The 26,068-nt window shown below is 43.1% G+C and overlaps 1 protein-coding gene across 13 annotated transcripts in view; it reads right to left on the reverse strand.

Annotated features, from left to right (window-relative positions):
• Window positions 1–26,068, reverse strand: part of rnf220 (ring finger protein 220) — a 363,311-nt gene that overhangs the window by 25,077 nt on the left and 312,166 nt on the right. For 6 of the 13 annotated variants that reach the window (XM_062979632.1, XM_062979636.1, XM_062979637.1 and 3 more), the window contains 3 exons: window positions 19,847–19,902; window positions 18,641–18,719; window positions 12,111–12,173 (listed from right to left, as the gene is read on the reverse strand). In XM_062979632.1, coding sequence (XP_062835702.1) covers window positions 12,111–12,173; window positions 18,641–18,719; window positions 19,847–19,902 — 198 coding nt within the window. Of the gene's footprint in view, window positions 1–783; window positions 2,634–12,110; window positions 12,174–18,640; window positions 18,720–19,846; window positions 19,903–26,068 lie in introns of all 13 variants that reach the window. The other 7 variants (XM_062979635.1, XM_062979643.1, XM_062979641.1 and 4 more) reach the window with 3 other exon arrangements.

Below are 26,068 nucleotides of genomic sequence, written 5' to 3' on the forward strand. Positions count from 1 at the left end.
AACTGAAAAAATCAGAAAGGCAGGAGGCATTTTAAAGACTGTTTTTCATTTTAGAATGAACTTTCCTGAATATAAATTCATTGCTTCAGATACAGTATTGAGTGATATCCAGGCTTGAGTATCATTCTGTGATGCAACTGAACAAGTAAATCCATGAAAGCTCATGCTGAAATAAAAACCAGTTAGTATCAAAATTGAAATAATTTTTTAATTAAAATGCAGTCTTTAGGAGGATACAAAATATTCCACAACTGCAGATTAAAATAGTTAAAAGCTTGCATTATCAAGACCTACGGTCCATCACTGCTTCAGTGACAACAGTCAGACATGAAAATGAGGCTTTGATCCTAAATTGGTTTCCTTCCACTGGCGGGCTTTGCAGCCAAAGCTGAAACTGTTTGGTCACAAGATGGAAGTATAGGTTGTTTACATGTAACCGTATTTCTTCGAGTGTTGATCTGTGAAATTCACACATATGGGTTTTCCCAGTGCGCCTGCGCAGAGTCTGGAACCTTCTAGAAGCTTAAAAGTGAAAGAAATTGGCGGGAGCCCTGCCCACTCTCCCCATGTAATATATATAGCCGTGGGTGGGGCTAAACCTCAGTTCTCCGCCGCAGACAGCAGCTGAGAAGCCAAGGCATGACTCCAGCGGGGAGGATGGGCGGGCTGTGTGAATTTCACAGATCAACACTCGAAGAAATACGGTTACAGGTAAGCAATCTATACTTCTTCTGCGTGTTGTCTGTGAAATGCACACATATGGGTGAATAGCAAGCTACTAACCTTGGAGGTGGGTCATGCCACACAGGAGAATAGCACCGCCCTGCCAAAAGCGGTGTCTTTCTTTGCTTGGATGTCCAGCTTGTAGTGGGACACGAATGTCGATGGTGATGACCAGGTGGCCGCCTTGCAGATGTCTTGTAGGGATACACCCCGGAGGAAGGCTTGGGAGGCTGACAGTGACCTGGTGGAGTGGGCAGCTACATGAGTTGGTGGCTCTTTACCTGCCAGTTGGTAGGCCAGATGGATCGCAGAGGTGATCCAGAAAGCCAAGCTTTGGGAAGTGACTGGAAGGCCTAAGGCATCTTTCCTGTATTTGAGGAAGAGCCTTGGAGATTTTCTGTGGGGGGCAGTTCTATGAATATAGAATAGTAGTACTCTTTTAACGTCCAGAGAATGAAGGGTCATCTCGAGGGGAGATGATGGGTTGGGAAAGAAGGTGGGTAAAACAATGTCCTGGCACATATGAAAGTGTGAAACGATCTTTGATAGAAATGCTACATCTGTCCGAAGTGTCACATTATCGTCAGAAAAATGAATGTAGGGGCGTCGGCCCTTAGGGCTGCGATCTCACTTGCATGTATAAGATCACTTTGTTGATGTCTTTTGGGCTGCGAAGATTATTCTACGGACGGCATCGGAGGTGGGCCATGGTCTGATCCTCCATGTTGTCAACTGTAGAGATGTTACGTCTGGGTGTCTCACAAGACCGTCCTGGACTGTGAGAAGGTCATGGCTGTTATTCAGGTGGACATAGTCGCCTCTTGATGCCTTCAGGAGGGGTGTCAACCAGGCCTGTCGGAGCCACCAAGGGGCTATGAGAATACAATTTGCATTGTCTGATATGATTTTGGCCACCACTCTGGTCAGGAGTGGGAGCGGTGGAAATGCATATAGTAGTTCTGGTACCCACGTGAAGAGGAAGGCGTCTCCTAAGCAGCCTGGGGATGTGTGAGGGCGTATCCGAGTGCAAAACTGAGGACACTGTTTGTTCGTCGGGGAGGCGAAGAGGTCAACCTGAGGAACTCCCCAACGTCTGGTGATGAAGCGAAACTCCCTGTGGTGGAGTTTCCATTTGTGGTTGCTGAGGGGAGTTCTGCTCAGGGAGTATGCTAGGACGTTGTCCTCTCCCGGCAGGTGAATTGCTATGAGAAAGATATTCTTGCGAATGCACCATTCCCAGATTTGTGATGCGATGGAGAGGAGAGTGAGTGAGTGGGTCCCTCCCTGTTTGTTTATGTAGGCTTTCACTGTTGTGTTGTCCGTGACAAGTTGGATGGCCTGGTTTTTGGTAAGGCGGGCGAAGGATTTCAGGGCCTTTTCCACGGCTAGGACCTCCAAGGCGTTGATGTGGAGCTTTTGCTCTTGTGTTGACCAATGGCCATGGGCTGTTAGGTTCTGTAAGTATGTGCCCCAACCTAGTGTTGATGCATCTGTTGTCAGTGAGAGTGAGGGGCGAGGAGAAATGAACGGAAGTCCCGAGCACACATTGGACCTTCTTGTCCACCATGAGAGGGAGTTGAGGACGTCCTGAGGAAGAGATAGGACGATGTTTTGGTGATCTCGGATTGGGTCGAATTTCCAGACGAATCAGTTTTGTAAGGTTCGGAAGCGGAGGCGAGCGTATGGTGTAACCACTGTAGTTGAGGCCATGTGGCTAAGGTTGACTGGATTGTCCGGGCGGACGCTTGTCCATGGTGGCGCAATTCAGAGACCACAGTTCTTAAGTTTCTAAATCTTTCTTCTGGTAGGAAGGCCTTTTGGGATTGCGTGTCTATAAGGGCGCCAATGAAGGTGATACGTTGGGTAGGGGAAAGGTGGGATTTTTCTCTGTTGACAACGAGACCTAAGGTCTGCAAAAAAGATAAAGTGAAATGAATATCAGATTGCAATTGATCGCGGGATTCCGCTGATAAAAGCCAGTCATCCAGATACAGAAAAATCATTATGTGGTGTTGGCATAAATGGGCTGCTACTACTGACATGCATTTGGTAAAGACCCTTGGGGCTGTGGAAAGGCCGAAGGGTAGGACGTTGAATGAGTAACATGAGTCTCCTATTGTAAAGCTGAGAAATCTACGGTGATCTTCCTTAATGGAAATATGGAAATAAGCATCCCTCAAATCAATAGACGCAAGCCAGGATCCTTTCCCGATAAGGGGAAGGATGGTGGGGAGTGTCACCATGCGGAATTTACATGGTTTGATGTACAGATTAATACAGCGTAAATCTAGGATGGGGCGAAGACAGTCACCGCATATGGTTACTAAGAAGTAACGGGAAAAATAACAGGAAGAAACGTGATGAGGAGGGACGGGGGATATTGCCCCTTTGTCAAGTAAGGAAGTTATTTCTTCAAGGAGGGGGTCTGAGGGGGAAGTGGCAGAGATGTGTCCCACGGATGGCAGGGAAAGGAATTCTATAGCATAGGCTCTTTCTATAATGTTTAGCACCCAGGCATCTGATGTGATCTGTTGCCACTGTCCAAGGTATGGAGAGAGTCTATCAACGTAAGTGTGGGTGGTAAGGGGGGGGGGGGACACATAGTTTGAACTGGAAAGGAGTGAGTGGTAGTAGGGGGGAGGGGCTAAAAGCGCTATCTCCTATTGTCTGGAGGTTTTGTTCTGTGGTACTGACCCTTCGTGAAGAGGGGTGGTCTGCGGTTGCCTGTTGAGGCAGGTTGCTGGCGTTGTCTTCCTCGAAAGGGCAGGGGACTGTAGTGGCCCCAGAAGTATTGTGGTTCATAAGGCCATCGCTGATGCTGGGAGGGGTAGGATTGGTATTGATGTTGTCCATACTTGTTGATGGTTTGTTTCATTTTATGAGAATGTTCGAGTTGGGAGTCTGTTTCCGGGTTGAAAAGTCCCGCTTCTGTCCATTGGTAAGTCTTCAATGAGGGAGCGAGCGGAGGGAGACAAGATGGTGGCTCGGAGCCATGCGTGTCTTCATAGGGCCTGCAAGGAGTTTTCCCGATGCGTCGGCAGTATTCTTTGCTAGGTCCTTTTGCAAGGCCGTGAGAGATAATGCTTCTTGTTGAAAGGCTTTGGCAAGGGTTTGTTGGTGAAGGGAAAGAGAATCAAGGAAGGATTCCATTTTGTTCCAGAGAAATTTTTGGTATACACTCATGTATACCCCACAGTGAGCCATACGGGTGAAGAGGCAGGCTGAAGCGTAGAACTTTTTGGCCATTGCATCAAGTTTCTTACCCTCTCTGTCTGAGGGTGTAAGCTGTGCCCTTTGAGTTGGTTTAGGTTGGGCATCTGTAACAACTGAGTTGGCCTTAGGCATTTTTGCAAGCCAAGAGGCTGTAGAAAGGTCAACCTTATAAAGGTTTTCGGCTCGTTTTGGGGTGGCTGGTACCAATGATGGAGCCATCCCCACAGTTTTAATAACTTGTAGTAAGTATGGGAGGGTTGGGAGGGCCGTGGATGATGGGGCTTGTTGTTCAGAGGAGGAAAAGCAGGGATCTTCCACAACATTGGATGGTTTGGGAGTGGGTAGGTTAAGGGCTTTTGAGAGTCTGATGAGGAGAGCTGAGAAATTTCTAAAGTCCTCTGCCTGTTGGGGGTCTTGATCTATTTCGGTCTGAGGGGGTGCCAGTGAAGGGGTATCTCCCTCAGATACATTTAAATCCCTGTCTTGTAGTGTGTCAGGGATGAGAGTTGTTTGAATGTGAGCTAGCTCCCTTCCTTGCTCAGGCAGATTCGATTCAGTTGCCTGGGAGGGGATGGAAGGTAGATGAGTGGGAGGCAATGCCTGTACTGTGGCTTCTGGTCGGGAGGCTGAGGCAGAAGGAGGCTGCTTGGGCACTGGAGGAGGTAGTTGGTATTGGTTTGGGTAAAAATCATAATAACAAGGAGCCCCATAGGTGAAGGGGGGTGGAGGGGGATAGGGATAAAAGAAATCAGCGTAGTAAGGGCGGTTACGGCCAGGGGAAAAAGATCTGGAGTAGGAGGATACTCTGGATGGGCTCCTAGAGTGTGAGGCCCTAGATTCGAGGAAGGGGAAGCCCACGGTATCGAGCAGCTCCTCCTGGAAGCTTTGCCTGTCTGGGGTTGAGTGAGGAGGAGGAGAATGCCGCGTCTTGTGTGGGGGAGGGTTCCGCAATTTGGCCGAGTTCATCAGGGGTAGCTTTGCTGCTTGCTTCAGTGAGAGGCTGCAAAAAGTTAACTGGAGACAAGTGGGGAGGAGTCTCCTGCGGAGAGGGCAGGTTCGGAGAGCCTCGATCCCGAGGTGTGCTTTCTCCAGCCCGGTCTTGTGGCGGGGGACTCAAGGGCTCTTCACCAGTGAGTTGCCTTCCTTTCCTGGGCTTCTTATGGCCCCCTTTGCGCCTGGCCTCTTTGGTTTTGGAAGGTTTAGCCTTTTTGCGCAGCGCTTGAGGCGCTGGATAGTCCCCGGCGTCATTCTCCTCCCTGGCTGGGAGGGAAACCTGAGTCTGGGCGTAGGAGGGAGGGGGGGAAGGCTCAGGGAGAGCCTGTTTTTGGGTGCGGGTTCCATCCGGCGCCAGGGCTTGTTCATAGAGGACCACCTTAAGGCAGGCCTCTCTGTTTCGGCGTGCTTGGGGGGCAAAAGAAAGGCAGATTGGACAGGTTTGGGGAACGTGCCCTCCCCCAAGCACAAAAGGCACATGTTGTGCATGTCTGAATCGGGCAGCTTAGCTCCGCATGAGCTACATTAAAAAAAAAAAAGACACTGCCTGATTCGTGGTCAAGGTCCGGTCCAGAAAGTGGGGCAGGAGAGGGCAGCAAGTCAAGGGCAGTCCAGAGTCAAAACCGTAAGAAATCCAATAGAGAGGAGTACTAAAGGTTCCTACTGTCTGCTGTCATGCAGAAAGAAGAACTGAGGCTTAGCCCCACCCACGGCTATATATATATTACATGGGGAGAGTGGGCGGGGCTCCCACCAATCTCTTTCACTTTTAAGCTTCTAGAAGGTTCCAAACTCTGCGCAGGCACACTGGGGAAACCCATATGTGTGCATTTCACAGACAACACGCAGAAGAAACTTAAGTATCATTCAACCCTATCAGCTAACAAATTTTGAAATTTTACAGTGCTCCCATGTCTGCACAATACTAACTGGTTCATTCTCAACACTGCAGATGATAATGTTCAGCTTCACACAGTGGCAATTCAAGGAATATATTGGATCAAGTAGGTAAACAAGCTTGTTAAAGCTCCAACAAACAGTCTGAGCAGGAAAGTAATTCATTCTGATCCTCAGAATAGTTACCTATTTATTAGTTTCACCATGGGAGGGGGCCTTAAAAGCCATTTGCCAACTATTCCAAAGGGAATGCTTCAACACCTTTTGGTATGGCATATCTGCAAAATGTCACCGAACCCCATTTTCAGAATCTTGGGGTTACAAACAAGATTTGGTGCTAAATCGTATCCCCACTATTACAGCTCTATCCATTCTGAAGAGCTGGAAAACCCTCAAAAGCAGATGGCTAGGAGGGGGGGGGGGAGCATTTTGTTGCAGGTATATAAAGACACATGGCAAAGAAAATCTTATTTCCTGAATTCACAGCTGGAGCTTCTTCCTTTAATGGATGTACTCAGTTGGAACCTAGTCTCTGCTACTGAGCACCAAAACCAGAACAGGGTGTCTCATTCAAAACATTAGTACAGGTGTCTCAGGTCAGCAGAGTTTGGGCGATACATCCCTGGGAAGGACCGAGAAAATGCCCCCATTATTTACACATAATGCAGGAGGTGCCTTTCCTTCTTGATAGAAGAATCTCTTTTACTATTTGTCTTCATTCCTGAAAGATGCTGGCTTAGATTCATGTGAAGGAATGCTGTATCTTCCCAGAAATTGGCAAGGATTTTAATGTATTGTTTTCTAAGAGGCGTGTCCTCCATTTTGATTAATGTACATTTCTGTAGCAAAATATATTAAGAGCATTGTTCACCTGTAATTACAGTGGGTGGCTTATTTTGGCAATATGCCCTAGCTCCTGGTTGCCAAGTTATGAATAATGCAGCGTTCCATGGCCTAATTTCCATGTTCTCCGTTGAAAATTTGGAAAAGGTTGCATGCAAGGGTGCGTGCCTGCAAAGCAGAGGCCCTCTGTGTCGCAAATGCCTCTATTTTATACTTGCTTGCACAACTTGTTAATGCCACCAGCTGCTTGCCAAGTTTGGAGTTATCTGTTGACTAATTTAATCTCCATTCAAAGCAAAAGTGCTGTGTTGCTCTAGTCCGCAGAGGAATCATTCTTCGTACACTTGCATGCTCTATTACAGTGGCACGGAAGGAAAGCTTCCTGCCACAAGAAGGCATTCTAAGCTGCATTTAGCAAGGATCTAGTAAAGATTCCCCAAAGAATTTCTCTACAGAAGAATTCATTATGCTGCTTTCACATCCCCATTCCCCTGCTGACAGGGAACACAAGAATATCGCTGTAGAAGCACAGATCGAGCACAGGAGTTGGCATTTGGCCTCTGCTGTCTTCTGGATTCAGAAGCCTGGCCCGATCAAACAGATGGCACCATCGATCAATGGAAACAGTAAGGAGCCTCCAAGTCAGCATGATTACAGGCATCTGTGGGGTCGTGGAGCTGGCTTGGCTACTGGGGAGCATTTTTATTCATTTTAGAAAGAGGACAGGGAAGGTTGAGCTTGCACTAAAATTCTAAGTGCATAATTTGAAAAACTGTGCTCCAACACAATGGCTGGGAAACAGCCAAACTTGGCAAGTATCTGGTGATGAGAAGAGCTAATCCTCATGCAGTTGGAGCAGGAATGATAGGGTATTTTTAATATGATATTTTTAATCCCCTTTTCTGTTTTTTAAAAATAGGGGAGACATGTATTGTACTACTGGAAATTATTCAGAGACTAAATAATGGGCATGCTCACAAAATAATTAGGGGCTGTGTTGGGCCAGGAGAGTAGACTTGCTAATGCCTACGGTTAAAAAAAAAAGTTACAGTACACAAACTTCTGCAGTTGAATGTTGTACAACAAGGCAGTATTTGGCTGCTAAAATATTAACTCTATATTTTTAAAGTGAAAAGCAGCACAGGAGCTGGGGTGCAGTGAAGACTTATGCTACGTACCATTAGTAAAGACTAATGCTTCAGGGGCGAGGAACCTGCAGCCTCAAGGCCACATGTGAACTTTTTGGTTCTGAAGTGTGGTCTTTTGACTTTAAAATTAACAAATAGTTTTCATTTTTTGAAATTATTAAGTACATGGTAGCTATATTTTACAAAATAATGTACATTTTAAGTATATCTCATAGCAGTTTCTTGAATGTGGCCTTATTTGATTACAGCTAAATTAATGTGGCCTTCCAACATGAAAAAATTCCCCACCCCAGTTCAAAACATTCATAAAGTTGATTTTTTAAAAAAAGATTAACAACAGGCCACAGCCTGTTACTTCTGATGGCAAAAATTGTGCCACAGAGGAGAATAGGAATGCAAAAGCCCAAGGCTTTCTAAAGTATTGTCTTGTCGTGATAAACTAGAGAGAATCCTACCCTTCTCATGTGTAACAGTGGGCAGAAGAGAGGAAAAAGAGATGGAAAAGCAGGAAGCTGCGACACAAGAGGTGTCAACAAGTCAAAATATTATTGACCACTTTTTCTCCATTTGTTTAAGCTACATTACTTGCCTAGGATAATACAGGCTCAGAGAGATGCAGAGAAATACACTCAGGTGCATCATTTAACCATGGTTTAGTGTTATGTGTAAAATGGTCAAGATTTTGTATTCTGCCCACTGGAATGATCAGAAGACTGGATGCATCAATTCTTGTTTGCCTTCATTTAAATGAAGACAAACTGTTTTTTCTATTAAAAAAAGTTTTGGCCCACAAATCCAGAATTGCACTATATTGTGTCTTGGGTCAGACAAAATACATCTGCATGGACCCATTGGAAGAAGGAAAGGGAAGGATGTAAGGAACATTAAGTTGAGGTTTAACTGGTACATCCAAACCAGGTGCTAGTAATAGAGAGTGCTGTTGTATCTTACGGGCGAGGCATACAATTGGTCACAGAATGCTGACCTAGATAAGCCTTTACTCTGTTTTACAACAGCTCTTATGTTCTTAATATACATTGGCTTCCACGTATCACAAAATGCAAGAAAGTGATTCATATACTTACCTGATCTCCTTTATATAGTATTTAATGTATCTAAAGGTCTTCCCCTACAACGACATATGCAGGCTGTCTAATTGGTATTGCTACTTGAAGTACTGTGCATTTTTGGCGAACACTGATTCATTATCTTCCTATGCTGCTACAATATTTAACACCTCAAAATCGTATTTGGAAGTTCCTGTTGCTGGACACGATTTGCACCACAGAAAATACACTTGCTCCAAAGAGCTTCTACTCAATCTTACAACTGAGTAAAACTTCAGAAATGCCCCAAATTCTAAATGAAGAATTTGTAATTGGGTTTGCTTTAAAGGCAGTGTCCAGTTTTATAGTCAGCTTTTACTCCTGAACAGACACAGTTCAGGCTCTTTGGGCTCAAATGAGTTCTTCAGGAGGAACCAGTTGTATTTTCTAAGCTCTATTTCCCCTCACATGTGGGCTAACTCCAATATTTCACAGAGAATCATCATCTATCTAACTGAAATACTCTCTAACGGCCCATCAGCCTTGCCTTCTCTTTCAAATAGCCCAGCTGAGCACTGCACAGACTGTGATTTTTTTTTCCTTTCTAAGATGTCTTACTCACTCCATAAGCTCAAGACTGACAGTCGAATTTCACACTGTGATAGCCCCCCATCGATTTTTCACTTGCAAGGAGCAACTCTACAAATTAAAGTTAACAGTATTGTGGAAACTTTGAAATAACTGAGAAAAGGGACAGAAAGATACCTGGACTATATCATCCTTACAAAAAAAATCAACGTATTGGGAAGGAGGAACCTGAAGGCTAGTGGCATTCCACACAATTAAAAACCTATTTCAAAGAGGGTTCCTTTGAATGAAAAAGATTCTTTTGAGGTCCAGAACATGGCAGATTACTGCTACAGGAAAGAAACAGGCTTTTGGTTTTTTTTTTTTTTAACTCAGTGAAACTCAATGAGAATTTTTGCAATTTAGTGGGGCAATCTAGAATTTTTTGGCCTCCACAACAACAATAAAATAAAAATTCCACAAAATAGTATGGGATAGGACCTGGGAAAAGCCCATGCACAACTCTCTGACAGAGGTCTCCTGAAACTGCTTTAACCATAAAAGTTTGTTACCAGACACCTGTCACCTAAGCTTTTAGTATCAGTGGAACATACATTTAGGGACATTATGGAGCCATAGTGTATGTGAAAGTAATCATAGCTACAATGAGTCTGCTAGGAGTAGAGAGGCAGATGATACAGTTCCAAGGCTTAGATATGAGATTGAATGGTTATAAATTGGCCACATAGAAGAGATGAGCATTAAGGTATCCAAAGTACTCTCCATTTCGGATTAAAAGGAACCTCTAAGCTTACCACTATTACGCACTTCTCTCCTCTGCTTAACCTCCTTTTCTGTGAACTGGAAGGTAGGGGAACATTTGGCTCTTCAGGTGTTGAACTATCCTCATATCATTGGCTAGTTTGACTAAAGCTGATGGGAACTGGAGTTTAATACCCGGGAAGCCACATATCCCTCAGTGCTGCTATAACCCCTACTTATTGGTAAGGCCAATGATAGTATTGGTGCTCTAGTCACAGATAGAAGAATATATCAGTGTATCTAAGGCTTTATGATATTAGGGACTGGCAATTATTATTTCCACTCTGCTCTGTGACCATCACTGGTGTCAGGACTACCACTCTGAGTAGCATTGCTTTACATGACAGTGACAAAAGGCCCCAGTAGCCCTTGAGAAATGCAAGGGCTAATAATACTATAGTGAGCCTTCTGCTCTACTGCTGTAGAAAATACTGTAAGAATGAGTAAGAGAGACTCTACTCCTTGAGGCTGAAGTGCTGTTGCTGTTTCATCCAATAAACTGAATTTAGAAAGAAAAGTTGAGAGGGAGGTTAGGTTTTATTCAGAATAAAATAGTCTTTGGTTTGGTAGAAATTCATTAACTTATTTTCAAAGCAGTGCTAATGCAAGATGTTTGGCTTGTCACTAACCTCAAAAAATCATTTAGCCAAGTTATTAGCCCTCTTTAAGGTTATGTGTATAAAGTTACATGAAGTACAAGCAAATGTAGTCATTCTAATTTGGTGCCATCTCCAAGATATCTCATTATGTATATGCAAATATTCCAAACTCTGAAAAAAAATCTAAACATGGAACATCTCTGGTTCCAAGCCATTTGGATGAGTGATATTCAACCTGTATATAGAATCCTGGCTAACAGCGCCTGACAATCACACACTAAACAGAAAATTGAAGTAGATCAGAAGTACTTATGCTAGTAGTAAATATTTATTTTTGGCATATTTCTGCTTTTTTCTTTATTTTACCCAATTAATCCCAATGCATGTATTGGAAATGCTTTTATTTATGGAGATGGGATGACTAAATTTCTATTAATTGATTTTTTCTCCCACTAAATATTATATATATTAACTGTATTTTAATCTAAATCCACATTGTATAGTTTTTATTTTTTTTTTAGCTTGGTTTGAAATTGTGACAAAATGGGGGATTGTTAGCCGCCTTGAGTCCCCAAGGGAAGATAAATAAAGTAAGCAAACAAGCAAACACAAAGAAATCTAATTTTGTTCATGGATACTAATCAGTAACAACATTTAAAAGATCTATGACTCCCTGAAAACACATTTTGTACACTTCACGCTTCTACAGAGGTTTACACGGTAACTAGGATAGCTAAGCATGGAAAATATATTCTCATTCCATCCCTTTTATCCATATTTCATGACAAAGTACAAATAATATTTGAAACAAAATAATTACAGAACACTTAGAGCTATATTTGCTTAGAGCTATATAGTTTATTATGTATGTTACATCAGTATTTCCTACATATGGAGGTTTACTGAACCCTGGCAAAGCACATAAATGTCTCAGGTTGAGTATTATGAATGGTCAACCGAGGCCATAAAATTGACTTTAAATAAGAATGTTTACGAAAACAGATGGCAGAGACTTGCGATTTACTCTTTCACAAATGGAACATCACCCTATTGTATGTCTTTTCTTTTCTGATTGTTCAAGATATCCACATGCAAGTGTATGGTTTTCCAGATGCTGCTGGACTGCAACTCCTACTAGCCACAGTAAAGATGAATGGATGGTGGAAGCTCTACTCCACCAACATCCACAGTTAAATATTCCCCATTCCTGGACTGAATCAATTAGCCGTTTCAAGCAGCACATACAGCAGCTCCCCTACCTTGAACAACTTGATCTCCTCCTTGGAGTAGAGGGAAGTAATGCATTTCTTGGTTGGCTCCTTCTATCAAAAGAATGGAAGCCATCAGGAACTTGTTAGAAATGTACATGTATCTGAGCAGACAGCTATCTGGGCTGAAATGACCTCCTGCAGTCATTCCACATTCAATAAGGATGGCGATGTGATTTGATGTTCTTAAGTGAAATTATAGAAGCTAGAAGCTTCCTGTACTTTAAGAAGTTTAATTCTGCTTCAGAAATTCTATATTGCATTACTGTCCAGGATATTCTCAGCTTTAACATTTGGAATAGATTTAAGAAATGCTTCATATGTGCACGCACGTGTGTTTGTGCATACACATATACATGCACTGACCTCTCTCCTCTAAAACCCTCTTCTAAACCAAATAAGCACCTTGCCCAATCAACCATGAGCAGCATGAAGACTTATATAAAGAAGATAATTATAAAGGGATTTAATGCTTGGCAAGCGCAAATTGCTAAGGCTCATGACAAAGGTGGTGCACACACTTGCTTAACTGGCCTGGTGCCCTGGCTTTGCTCTTATGTAAGCAGCGCAGTCAGAGCCGCATCCCAAATGAGATTTGTTTTATGGAAAAGAAAAGTGTGTCCCTTTGCTCCTGGGAATGGCAGCCAGAGTCCCACCTCCCTCTAGTTTTGCTCCATCCTGATTAATGATCTTGTCTGCCTGATTTATGACTCACCCTGACAGATTAGAGTTTCCCCTTCAACCGCCCCCCTTTCCCCCCACAACCTCGGAAGACACAGCCACACTCGGCTGGAAATATTAAAGAATTATTAAATAAACATTCATACGTCATGTCTCTTCCCATCCTGAGCTCATCCTAGTCAACACTCGGCAGCCCCGGCCTGTTTGCTTTTCATGCTGACAACAAACAGCTGGAGTGATTCATGGAGAGGCTGGCTACAATGTTTCATGTCATATATCATGCTAGCAGGGCTCCCTGCCCCAACAGAGATAAACTGATCAAGCACAACGGACTGGAATGAATTTATGACAACACAAAATTGAGGAAAACAAATGGGAGGTGACCCAGTGGGGCACTAACCCAGACTCTTTCCATGGCCTGCAATCTAGTTTGGTGGCAGAAAGCAAAATTGAACATTGGCACTGTGAATTAAGAGGCTGGCTTCTTAACCCCAGAAAGCCTTGATTTCAAGATGGCACAGACTACATGGCTTACGCCTTCAGGAAGAAAAAGTGAGGGAGCGTAGTTTCTGCAGCCAGCAGACAGGTGGGCTCATACAGCTGAGCACAGCTGTTAAGATTCAGGGACCAGTACCACATAAAGAGAAGGGCCAAAAGTGAAAGGTAAGGTTGATGAAGCCACAGGCATTGACAAAAAGAAAATATCATACCAAGCCTTCATTTACTTTCTAAAGCTGTCAGAAAGGGGGAGAGAGAGACTGTTTCAAGGAAGGAACTGTTTCAGGCCATAGAACAAAACACAATGCATTTCAGTTCCAAAGTGGAAGGTCTATGGCAGAGATTCCAAGCTGAAGTTCAAGAGTCTTGAACACTGCTCTCACTAAAGTTCAGTTTTCAAGAACTACAGCTCTAGCTAATTCCAGTAGTTTGCTTGTGCATTACTTCCCTGCACTCATATTGAAGAAAATAAATCTCCATGGTATGGCACCATGAATAGATTCAGTCTCTGACATGTGCAGATAGTGCTGATAAAGGTCTCTACCTGAAACCATAAAGAATCATCATAGGTCAGCACAGACAACTAACCTAGCTGGACAAATGGGCTGACTAATTAAGACTTTTTGTTTCATACCAAAATTTTATTTCTGGCTTCCTACTCTACCCTTGTAGTCATTGCAAACTGACAAGATCTGTGTGCTGGACTGTCTGAGCCTTATTTATTTATTTATTTATTTATTTGACTTATATACTGCTACTCCCAGTTTGGCTCGGAGCGGTTTACAGAAATAGATTAAAACCATACACTTAGCTTTAAAATGACAATAAAAACAATAAAAACAACAATAAAAACAGAAATAGCCCCGAGTTTTTCACCCATCGAAAGCTTGTCGGAAGAGTAAGGTTTTGCAGGCTTTCCGAAAGGCAAGTAGGTCTCGGATAGTTCGAGTTTCAACTGGCAAAGCATTCCATAAATGAGGGGCTACAATCAAGAAGGCTCTCTGCCTAGTAGAAGACAAATGATAAGTCTGTATGTATGTATAAGGAGCCCCCGGTGGCCAAGGGGATAAAAGCCTCGTGACTTGAAGGTTGGGTTGCTGACCTGAAAGCTGCCAGGTTCGAATCCCACCCAGGGAGAGTGCGGATGAGCTCCCTCTATCAGCTCCAGCTCCATGCGGGGACATGAGAGAAGCCTCCTACAAGGATGGTAAAACATCAAAACATCCGGGCGTCCCCTGGGCAACGTCCTTGCAGACGGCCAATTCTCTCACTCCAGAAGCAACTCCGGTTGCTCCTGACACGGAAAAAAAAAAAAAGTCCATATGTTAGGGACTTCAAGCAAATTTTGGTCTTCGGACCGAAGTAATCTCTGGGGTTGGTAGGGGGATAAGCGGGCCCTCAGGTATGCTGGCCCCAAACCATGTAAGGCCTTAAAGGTTAGTACCAGTATTTTGAAAGTAATCCATCGGTAGCCAGTGCAGCTATTGTAGAATTGGGGTGATACGCCACATCGCCGGCACCCCGGCGAGAAGACAAGCCGCCGCATTTTGCACCAGCTTCAGTTTCCGGATCACTGACAGAGGAAGGCCAATGTAGAGGGCGTTACAGTAGCCGAGCCTTGAGATGACGTCGCCTGGATCACCGTAGCCAGGTCGTTCCTAGATAGGTAGGGAGCCAGTCGCCTAGCCTGACGTAGATGGAAAAACGCAGATCTGCTCACAGCAGAGACCTGGGCCTCCATTGTGAGCAGAGGATCCAATAAGACACCAAGACTTTTTACAGAAGATGACGGACGTAGTGTTTCACCATCCAGGGTAAGCAGCTGGATCTCCCTCCCACCCAGCCAGAGGATCTCCGTCTTCGCTGGATTCACCCTCAACCTGCTGGCATGCAACCATCCAGTAACGGCCTCAAGGCACTGATGGAAACTATTGGGTACGGAGTGCAGCCGGCCCTCCATCCTCAGAATGAGCTGAGTGTCATCAGCGTACTGGTGGCACTCAAGCCCAAAGCTCCGCACCAGTCTGGCAAGCAGTCGCATATAGATGTTAAATAGTAGAGGAGAGAGAATAGCTCCCTGTGGGACCCCACAAGTTAGCGGAGACCTCTCGGAAACCATCCCTCCCCTCACCACCCGCTGTCCCCGATTCTGGAGGAAGGAGGACACCCATTTAAGGGGTATCCCCCTAACCCTCGTCATGGCTAGGTGGTGGGTCAATAGATTGTGATCGACCGTATCAAATGCTGCTGTGAGATCCAATAACACGAGCAGCGCTGATCCGCCTTGATCCCTTTGGCAGCGAAGCTGATCTGTGATGGCAACTAGCACAGTCTCCGTCCCGTGCCCCCTACGGAAGCCGGACTGGAAGGGATCAAGTCCAGCTGTGTCATTGAGGAACTGCTGCAACTGTTCCGCTGCTGCCCTCTCAACCACCTTGCCCAGAAACGGAAGATTCTAGACTGGGCGGTAGCTAGAGGGAACCGAACGATCTAAGTCTGGTTTCTTCAGCAGCGGAGATACCATCGCCTCTTTTAAACCCTCTGGAAAAACTCCTTGCTCAAGGGAGCTATTTATTATATTCAACAGAGGTTCACGTAATCCCTCCAGGCAAGATTTTACTAGCCAGGAACTCTTAAATGAAGTCTTGGCTTTTTGGAATCATGGGATTTCCTTCAAGTATTTTCATTAATCAACAGGGCTGTTGTTGCTGTTTAGTTGTACATCTCAAGAGGAGCCCTTTCACACTATATAATTATAGTGGGATATTCTGCTTTAACTGCCATGACAACATCCTAAGGAATCATGGGATTTGTCATTTAGCGAAGGGAATCTGAAATTCCCAGCCAGAGAACTCAAATGCCTCAAGTTTTTTTTTTCTGTAAGGAGCAGCTTGAGAAACTGCAACTCGCCTCTGGTGAGAGATAATTGGCCGTCTGCAAGGACATTGCCCAGGGGACGCCCAGATTTTTTGAAGTTTTACCGTCCTTGTGGGAGGCTTCTCTCATGTCCCTGCATGGGTAACTGGAGCTGACAGAATCCGCTCTCCCTGAATTCAAACCACTGACACAAGGGTTGAACCCATTGCGCCACCAGGGGCTCCAATGCCTCAAGTGTAACCTACACACAGAAGGATTTTATAGGATGTTGCCATTATAGGTAAAAGTAGAAAAAAAGCTACAAGCAAAACTGCATCCTGAGCAACTTTCTAGAACCAAGCTCTTCATTCATCACTTTTAGTGTTGTTCTTCAGTAACAACTTTTAGATTAAACTCCAGGATTTGTTTTTTTTTAAGTTACCTTAAAATATATTCAATTTTATAAGTCATGGACTCTTTTACATACAGTAAAAAGGGAGGGAAACCCTTCCTTTCTTTTGCTGCCACAGTGGCCCAGTTCAAATGTGATGCTAAACCATGGTTTTGACTGAAATATGCTAATGGCATGTTATCGCATGAATTTCCAACACAAACTGGAAAGGATGGTCTACATGAGAAATTGGCAGTCTAAATCTGAGATTATACAAAGGAGGGACAGCCAAACATATATCTCTCTCAATCTGTCTCTAGCCAAGGCAAGTTGCTTGGCATGCAGGAGACTCAGCTACAAGAAGTCTGAAGCACATATTCCATTAACTTTCAACCCAAGTACATTAGCTGTGTGCCAAAACAAGGACAGTTTACTGTATTGTATTAGCTAATTAAAAAGATGCTCTCCATACCCAGGCTTTGTTTTGGAAAGGGAGAGAAAATGAATGTCATTCTTATAAAAGTAGGATCAATAAAGAGAATCACTGCTAACTCCATTAACCATTGTTCTAAATGGACAGCATAGCTGACACAGGTGATAAACCATGTGCTTCTAAACACTTTTTAAAATGCTAATCAGACGTTACATGGAGCTTAACACACTAATCAATAATGCCCAGATTTAAAAGCAAAAATTAAAGTTATGAACAGAAGGAAGTGATCCCACAGAGTGCTTGCCACAAGCACCACCCAAAACAAGAAAAATGAAACCAATTTAGCTCCAGATTAAGAACCAGGAACTGGAGATGAATCAATTTAGCTAGCTGGGCTGGGTCACCATATATCATGCCTTGGCAGTGCAGGTTGTAGCAGCTAGACAGTATGAATAAAAACCACCTTCCTTTTGTCAGGCCCCAAGGTCTGATCCCAGTTATCAATTAACTTAACAGAGCCCTCCTCTTCCCACACAGCATTTTAGCTCCTTAACCATCACGACAAACTATTTATCACACAGAAATCCCTGAGGAGAAAGGAAAAGACAGCACAGTTGGAAGCTTTGTTTCTTGGTTTTTGTTCCCCCTATGGAAGTCAAGAGCATCTAACTAAAAGGGAGAGATCATTTTCTACAAGGTATTTCTTATCAACAAAGATAGAAACGCTATCCAGTGCAAAAAAATGGCTATTGACATTTGGAGGTTGAGAGCCAATGTGTAATTTTTGACTTTGGAAATCACGAGTTTTAAATGCTCCACAGCGGGTCATGACTTGCCACAATGAAGGAGCAAAGACATATTTCACAACACTGAATTACTGTATGAGGCACTTGGGTAAAGTTTGGAGTCCCACAAGATGCATTGAATAAAGCTTTTTAAATAATCTAATCATGAAGATGATATCAATTCATCATTTGGACAAGTACTTCGAGAAACGTCAAGCTTTATTCTATAAGATATGGGGCAAAAATACTACGGAGTCACAAATTAATGCAATTGATAGAAACTGCCAGGCAAAACTGAATTCTCTTATTCTCATGGAAGATGGCATTAACACCTTGCTGCACAATGAATGAAAAAATGGCAAAATTAAGCTGTTGTTGCAACAGAAGGTAGTATGTGTTAACACAACTAACTCAAACTGCGTACATGACTAATTATTCCTTGATCTCCCCCTTACATACCCCTTTATTGATTTCTTCCTCTGAAGTCTCAGATATTCTATAATTCTAGACTTGAAGTCCTTGCTACATGAGTGAAAGAGGCTGAGACAGGCAAATAACATCCTGATGTGCTGAATTTGGTTGGAAGTGTTAACCAAGAAGAGCAGGATTTAGAACTTTGAATTTCACTCTACCTCAAGTAGTCTGTTCTAACGTCGTACTCCTCATTATAACGCTTAGGTCCAGCAAAGGTTCACAATCACCCCAACTGCTGCTTCTGCTTCCCACTCATTTTTATTTTATTTTCTCTCTTTTTGCAAGGTGGCTAACAAATAAAGACACCTACAATTTAAATTTAATTTAAATTAAATACAATTTAATTTAAAAATAAGTTTCCTGTCAGTTTCTCTTTCCATTCTACTACAAAATAGATACTCACTTCTCTATGTCACTGTTCTTGCAGGTCTTTTGCATAGGCTCCTGTTTACTGCTCTCCCCATTACTTGTTGATGGCATTTCTGTAAAAAAACAAACAAATCCCAAAGAGTCCAGGGTCAGTGACAAAAGAGGAAAGGGCCAGAATTTATTCACAGATGTTTGAGTGAAACACAAAAGTGAGTTAACTGTTCCAGTGCCGGTTCCAAAGAGAAAACTATCCCGAATGTGCAGTCTGAAGATGATAGGTGTTGAAGAATTATTCAAGATACATTTATGACTGACCCGGTAAACTAGAACTGCAGAAATTATATTACACAAAGCTCCTCTGAAAATTATAAGGTCATGGATTATTCAAAAGCAAATTATAAGCTTGGGATACCAGATTCTGAACACTGTATCAATGTATCAAATTATTTTCTCCTGTGCAACAATAACTGGGCACCTAGAACTAAAGCACCCAGTCAGTTAAAAAACTGCATTTTAGTTTTTGGACACAGCATTACTGCAACTAATAATTTAGAGTGATATAGATTCAGCAAACAGTTTCCATGTGCAATTTGCTTCTTGACAATTCTGCCAAATTGCACTTAGGATTCTGGGGCAATTATTCATGGAACCATCAGGAAGAAATGCATGCTTCCAGGCCAGATGTTTATGTACCCGTAAGAATCACAAAGTCATGCCAGATCTGTAAACTAAACAAGCAAAGAAAGCTACCAAAGTTATCTTTAGGTTTTTCTAAAACTATCATGAACAAGACTTAAGGAAAGAATATTACAGAACATTTAAGATCAAAACCTTTTTTGCAGTTGAACTGAAACTAATTTTTACTTGCCTACATCTTGTCCCAAATATATTAAATTTAACACCGCCATCATGAAGAAAGGCAATGATGCTGTATCATGCCAGCAAAACAAAAAAGCAAATCCATCTCTGTGTGCACAAACTGAAAGGCTGCAAAGTTTCTCCGTACAATACCCAACAAGTTGGAAGACTCTTTACTTCAGTGCTCCACATGCCTTATGTTGTGGGCAATAAATAAAGTTGTCATTATTATTATTGCGAGAATTATCCAGGAAAAACAAAATGCTGCCATAGGAATAACATCAAACTTTACCCTGAAACACCCACTATTGTCCTCCAATTGCCTATCCTCCAAGTGACTTGAAGGTATAGTAGACCCGCCGCATATATATTTTGCACTCACCATCACTTGCCCATTTAGAAAATTCTGGTGTTATCCGGGTACTAGGTGTGCCACCGCTGAGGGAACAAAAACAAATAACAGTGAAAAGGATGACACAAGAACATTGCTTGGTATACTTTCTACTTATCTCAAAGTCTTAAAAGGCTTTATCATTTATGCACCATTTAGAAATTAATTTAGTTTAACACCATAATAAATATTTGAGACAAATCATGCATATCTATGGCTTCCTGTACTGTAAAGCATAGTCCTTCTCAGCTACAAAGTTTGTATAAAGATTGATCAGGTTGTCATACCTGTTTATAGGAACTAAACTGGGTACCAATATCCTTCCAGACTGATTTCAAGGTGCTTGTGATGACTTTCAAGGACTTACGTTTGGGACCTTATTAATTGAAGAAGCACTTTATTCAGTGTATACCTGCCCAAGCATTGACATCTGCATGGCATATAAGAGACTTAGCTACAGCACTATGGGAAGAGGACCGTCTCTATTTTGGCAGCCCAGCTAAGGAATGCCTTGGAGCCCTGAGTGGTGCTGACACTTGATTTCATTCTGGTGCCAAGGAAAATATAGTAATAGCTTTCTAATTACATTCTTTAGGTCTAACTATTTCTATTCCAATATGTGCGCACACAATTTTTTTACTTTCATTGTTAGATCAGTTTTTAGTCTGTTCAAATTATTCTCTATTGCTTTAAATCATTTTGACTGATGTAAATAATAATAATAATAATAATACAACAGGAAAAACTCAGCAGTTATCAGGATCTCAAGATTGAACTGCAAAGCCTGTGGCATAAACCAATACAAGTGGTCCCAGTGGTAATCGAGACACTGGGTGCCGTGCCACAAGATCTCAGTCGGCATTTGGAAACAATAAACACTGACAAAATTACAATCTGTCAACTGCAAAAGGCCACCTTACTGGGATCTGCACGCATCATCCGAAAATACATCACACAATCCTAAACACTTGGGAAATGTTCGACTTGTGATTTTGTGATATGAAATGCAGCATATAGATCTCGTTTGCTGTGTCATACTATGTCTTTGTGTTGATAATAGTAATTTTATTTCTCATCCGCCTCTCCTCTCCTCATGGCTCGAGGCGGGTTACAACATCATTAAAATACATAATCATTATAAATATTCTAAAAGATATACATATTAAAAGGTATTTCATACATATTAAAATGGTATGCTATCCTGAGATCCAATGACATTAGGATAGGGTATAAATAAATGCAATATTTATATAGCTGGTTTTACTGAATTTAAATTACTGTGTTGCCACCTACTTTAATAGAACAGATCAGATCTCAGAATTTAAGCACTTGGAAAAAATACAAGCAAGGCTTTTGACGTTCTTTAAACATCAAATATTACTCACTGTTCATTCTAATTATCAAAGCAAAGAACTTCCTGAGGCACACAGGTGATTCTATAATGTGAAACTTGATTTCAGGCTGCAACTTAAAATGTGCTAAACACTAGGAAAACTTCATTTCAATGCTCTATCAATCTTGACCTTCAAGACTCACACAGCCTAAGAGACTGGAGAAATGTAAGTGCTGTTTCTACATAGGGCAGAGGGCTTGAAAATCCATTTCTTAGCTCCCTGTTAACAACTGTTCAGTTATTTGCCTAGAGGCTTTCACATGGAAAGCTCTGTCTAACTCCAGCTGACAGCTAATAGTAGTCCAAAATTCAGAATCAAGTATTACAAAAACCATACCCTACTAAGGTTGCCCACATCAAGAAATATATTGATGCCCACAGAAATCAGAATGTTCTAAGATTTTGTTTGTTTTGCTGCTGCTCTGAGCACAGCTACTACCAGACCTTTGAAAGAATGGCTTTCAGAGGAGTGATTAGTGTACTAACATCCAACTCTAGGTATCCACGCTATAAACCAGAAGTGGGTCAGTTCTTGAAAATATTGCATTAACTGCAGCAAGGGCTAAATGAAAGTTAGCAGTGAATTCTAAGCGTTGTAGATTTGGAAGTTTAAGATAGTTGTCTTTTCTGGAAATAGTTAACATGTCCTTCATCACATAGTTCTATTAGCTATAATAGAATTTATAGATTGCCTACTCTTTTCTTAGATAGCCTTAAAAGCCTTAAAAACCTGTGTTTGTTGGACTCTTTACCTTTAAAAACCTGAGTCTGGGCTGATTCTTGAGTGTGGGCTAGCTGTAATTAAGGCTTGCTGTTCTGCCATTGTTGGGAAGGTGAGGCAAGGCTATTGTTATTGAAAGTGTTGGCTTCCTGTTGAAGCTTTCTGAGCCACCACTACAGTAAAACACATTCTTACAGTATATATAATAAACAAAACAACTTTAAAAATACACACACAGGAAGGTGGATAGCATTCTGCCCATAACACACACAATCCTCCTCGGTCACTTCACTCACCAAGAGATGGACCAACAGCAAATACTTGCCACCACATGCACCAGCTGTGGCATGTTCTGCTTTTTCACACAAAAACTAGTCAACTACATCTGCTCCAAATGCAAACAGATGACTCTGATGGAGCAGAGGATCCAACAGCTCGAGCACCGTATTAAGACCCTTAAGGACATTCAGGCGCTCGAGCTCTTCTTGGACACTGCACAACACGCTGCTATAAATCTGCAGCCTGCATCACACCAACACCACCATGATCAGGAACCTTATGGGGAGATCAACTCAAAGGTAGACAACCCTCAGGCTTGGAAGGAGGTCACCCATAGAAGGAGACACAGGACCAGGCAGCCTCCGCAGAACTCCTCTGCTCAGCTGCATTTACACAACAGATTTGAAATTCTAACACCATTAACATACAATCAGGAAACACATCTTGTGGAGGACCACAGTTTCTTAGATACCACTCAGTGGGCCACCCTTGATCAATGCGCAGGGGATAGCCCTGACGGGGACAGTGCATCACCACATTCACACTTATGTAATCATGCAAATGCTCCATCCCCAATCGTAGACCAGGAGCAACAGGAACATCCTTGGGAGAGTAATGGGCTCTCGGATGTATCTCAATGGATTGTCATTGATGAATGCACTGGGGATGTTGTGGAGGAGGACAACACTTTACACCTGCATGATTCACTTCAACAGGAACACTCTTCAGGGGACATACACACTGTCTTGCACAAAAGGGACCCTGTCAATCCTCAAAGGAAACAGGTCTTGGTAGTAGGTGACTCCCTCCTTAGAGGAACGGAAGCCATCATTTCCAGACCGGATGGGATGGCTCGAGAAACATGCTGCCTCCCGGGGGCAAAAATACACCATATCACTCAGAGGCTCAGCAGGCTCCTAAAGCCCCATCACCCTCCCCACCTTATGTTGATTCATGTAGGTACCAATGACACCGCTAGGCATACTTTTCAAAAGATCACAAATGATTTTCGAGCTCTGGGAACAAAGCTAAAACTGTATAATGTACATGTGATCTTTTCATCCCTCCTCCCCGTTGTAGGACACGGCTCTACAAGGGCCAGAAAAATAGTACAGGTCAATAACTGGCTCAGAAAATGGTGCCAAGAGGAGCATTTTGGCTTCCTTGACCATGGTCTACTCTTCCAGGAGGATGGCCTATTGGCAAGTGATGGGGTGCATCTCACACAAGCAGGAAAACATCTTTTTGCACACAGACTCACAAACCTCATCAGGCGCACTTTAAATTAGATCCACTGGGGGAGGGGAACAACAGCCTGGCGAACACTATTACCCACGACCACAGGGAACCGCCAAAAGGCTAAACGGAGGGCTGCACAAACACAGCAAGGACCAAGTACGGAGAGCACAATAATCCCAAATAAACAGCTCAAGGGGAGGTCACAGGGGCTTACATGTCTTTACACCAACGCTCAGAGCATGGGAAATAAGCAAGACGAACTCCAACTCTTAGCACAGCACCACACATACGATGTCATAGGCATCACTGAAACCTGATGGGATGACTCCCATCACTGGAATGTAGCCATTGAGGGCTATAACCTCTTTCACAGAAATAGAACAAAGGGGAGAGGAGGGGGAGTAGCTTTATATGTCAAAAACAGTTACGTTGCAGAAGAAATGCAAGACTGTAATCCGGGAAACCAGCTTGAAAGCATCTGGATAAGAATCAAGGGAACCGGGACTCAAAAAGATCTTGTCGTGGGTGTCTACTACAGACCTCCGAGTCAGGATGAAGGACTTGATGAAGCCTTCTGTCAACAGCTGACCAAACAGGCACAAAGAAGAGATATAGTAGTCATGGGCGATTTCAATTATTCCGATATCTGCTGGAAAACAAACTCAGCCAAGAGTACAAAGTCCAACAAATTCCTCACTTGCCTTGCAGACAATTTCATGGTCCAGAAGGTAGAAGTGGCAACAAGAGGATCAGCAACTCTTGATCTAATCTTAACAAATGTGGAAGACCTGATCAACACAGTTGAAGTGGTTGGATCCTTAGGGGCAAGTGACCATGTGCTCCTGGAGTTTGCAATACAAAGGAATGCTGAAACGAAGACAAGTCAAACACGCATTCTCGACTTTAAGAGAGCTGACTTCCAAAAAATGAAGGAATTACTGAGCGGCATTCCATGGACGCCAATATTAAAAAAACAAGGGAGTTAAGGATGGATGGGAGTTTTTCAAAAGTGAAATACTCAAGGCGCAAATGCAAACAGTGCCAACAAAGAAGAAAAATAAGACAAGTGCAAAGAAGCCAGAATGGATGTCCAAAGAACTTCTAACTGAGCTAAAGCTCAAAAGTGACATGCACAAGAAGTGGAAAAGGGGAGAAATCACCAAAGAAGAATTCAAACGTATAGCCAACACCTGTAGGGAAAAGGTTCGCAAGGCTAAAGCACAAAATGAGCTCAGGCTTGCCAGGGACATAAAAAACAACAAAAAAGGCTTTTTTGCTTACGTTGGTAGAAAAAGGAAGAAAAAGGAGGCGATAGGGCCTCTGCAAGGAGAAGATGGGGTGATGGCGACAGGGGACAGGGAAAAGACAGAACTGCTCAATGCCTTCTTTGCCTCGGTCTTCTCACAAAAAGAAAGCCATCTTCAACCTCAGCAACATCGAATAGACGAAGGATTGGGGGAAATCCAACCCCAAATAGGGAAACAAGCTGTCCAGGAACACCTGGCCTCTCTAAACGAATTCAAGTCCCCTGGGTCAGATCAGCTACATCCAAGAGTATTGAAGGAATTAGCGGAAGTTATTTCAGAACCACTAGCAATTATCTTCGAGAGTTCTTGGAGAACGGGAGAAGTCCCAGCAGATTGGAGGAGGGCGAATGTGGTCCCTATCTTCAAGAAGGGGAAAAAGAACGACCCAAACAATTACCGTCCGGTCAGCCTCACATCGATACCAGGCAAGATTCTGGAAAAGATCATCAAGGAAGTGGTCTGCGAACACTTAGAAACAAATGCGGTCATTGCTAATAGTCAACACGGATTTACCAAAAACAAGTCATGCCAGACTAATCTGATCTCTTTTTTCGATAGAGTTACGAGTTGGGTCGATACAGGGAATGCTGTGGATATAGCCTACCTGGATTTCAGTAAGGCCTTCGACAAAGTCCCCCACGACCTTCTGGCAAATAAACTAGTAAAATGTGGGCTAGACAAAACTACGGTTAGGTGGATCTGCAATTGGCTAAGCGAACGAACCCAAAGGGTGCTCACCAATGCGTCATCTTCATCATGGAAATAAGTGACAAGTGGAGTGCCGCAGGGCTCCGTCCTGGGCCCGGTTCTGTTCAACATCTTTATTAACGACTTAGACGAAGGGTTAGAAGGCACGATCATCAAGTTTGCAGACGACACAAAACTGGGAGGGAGAGCCAACACTCCAGAAGACAGGAGCAGAATTCAAAACGATCTTGACAGACTAGAGAGATGGGCCGAAACTAACAAAATGAAGTTCAACAGGGACAAATGCAAGATACTTCATTTCGGCAGAAAGAATGGAAATCAAAGATACAGAATGGGGGACGCCTGGCTTGACAGCAGTGTGTGCGAAAAAGACCTTGGAGTCCTCGTGGACAACAAGTTAAACATGAGCCAACAATGTGATGCAGCAGCTAAAAAAGCCAACGGGATTCTGGCCTGCATCAATAGGGGAATAGCGTCTAGATCCAGGGAAGTCATGCTCCCCCTCTATTCTGCCTTGGTCAGACCACACCTGGAATACTGCGTCCAATTCTGGGCACCACAGTTGA

The sequence above is a fragment of the Anolis carolinensis genome, chromosome 4, assembly GCF_035594765.1.
Source record: "Anolis carolinensis isolate JA03-04 chromosome 4, rAnoCar3.1.pri, whole genome shotgun sequence".
Classification (NCBI taxonomy): Eukaryota; Metazoa; Chordata; class Lepidosauria; order Squamata; family Dactyloidae; genus Anolis; species Anolis carolinensis.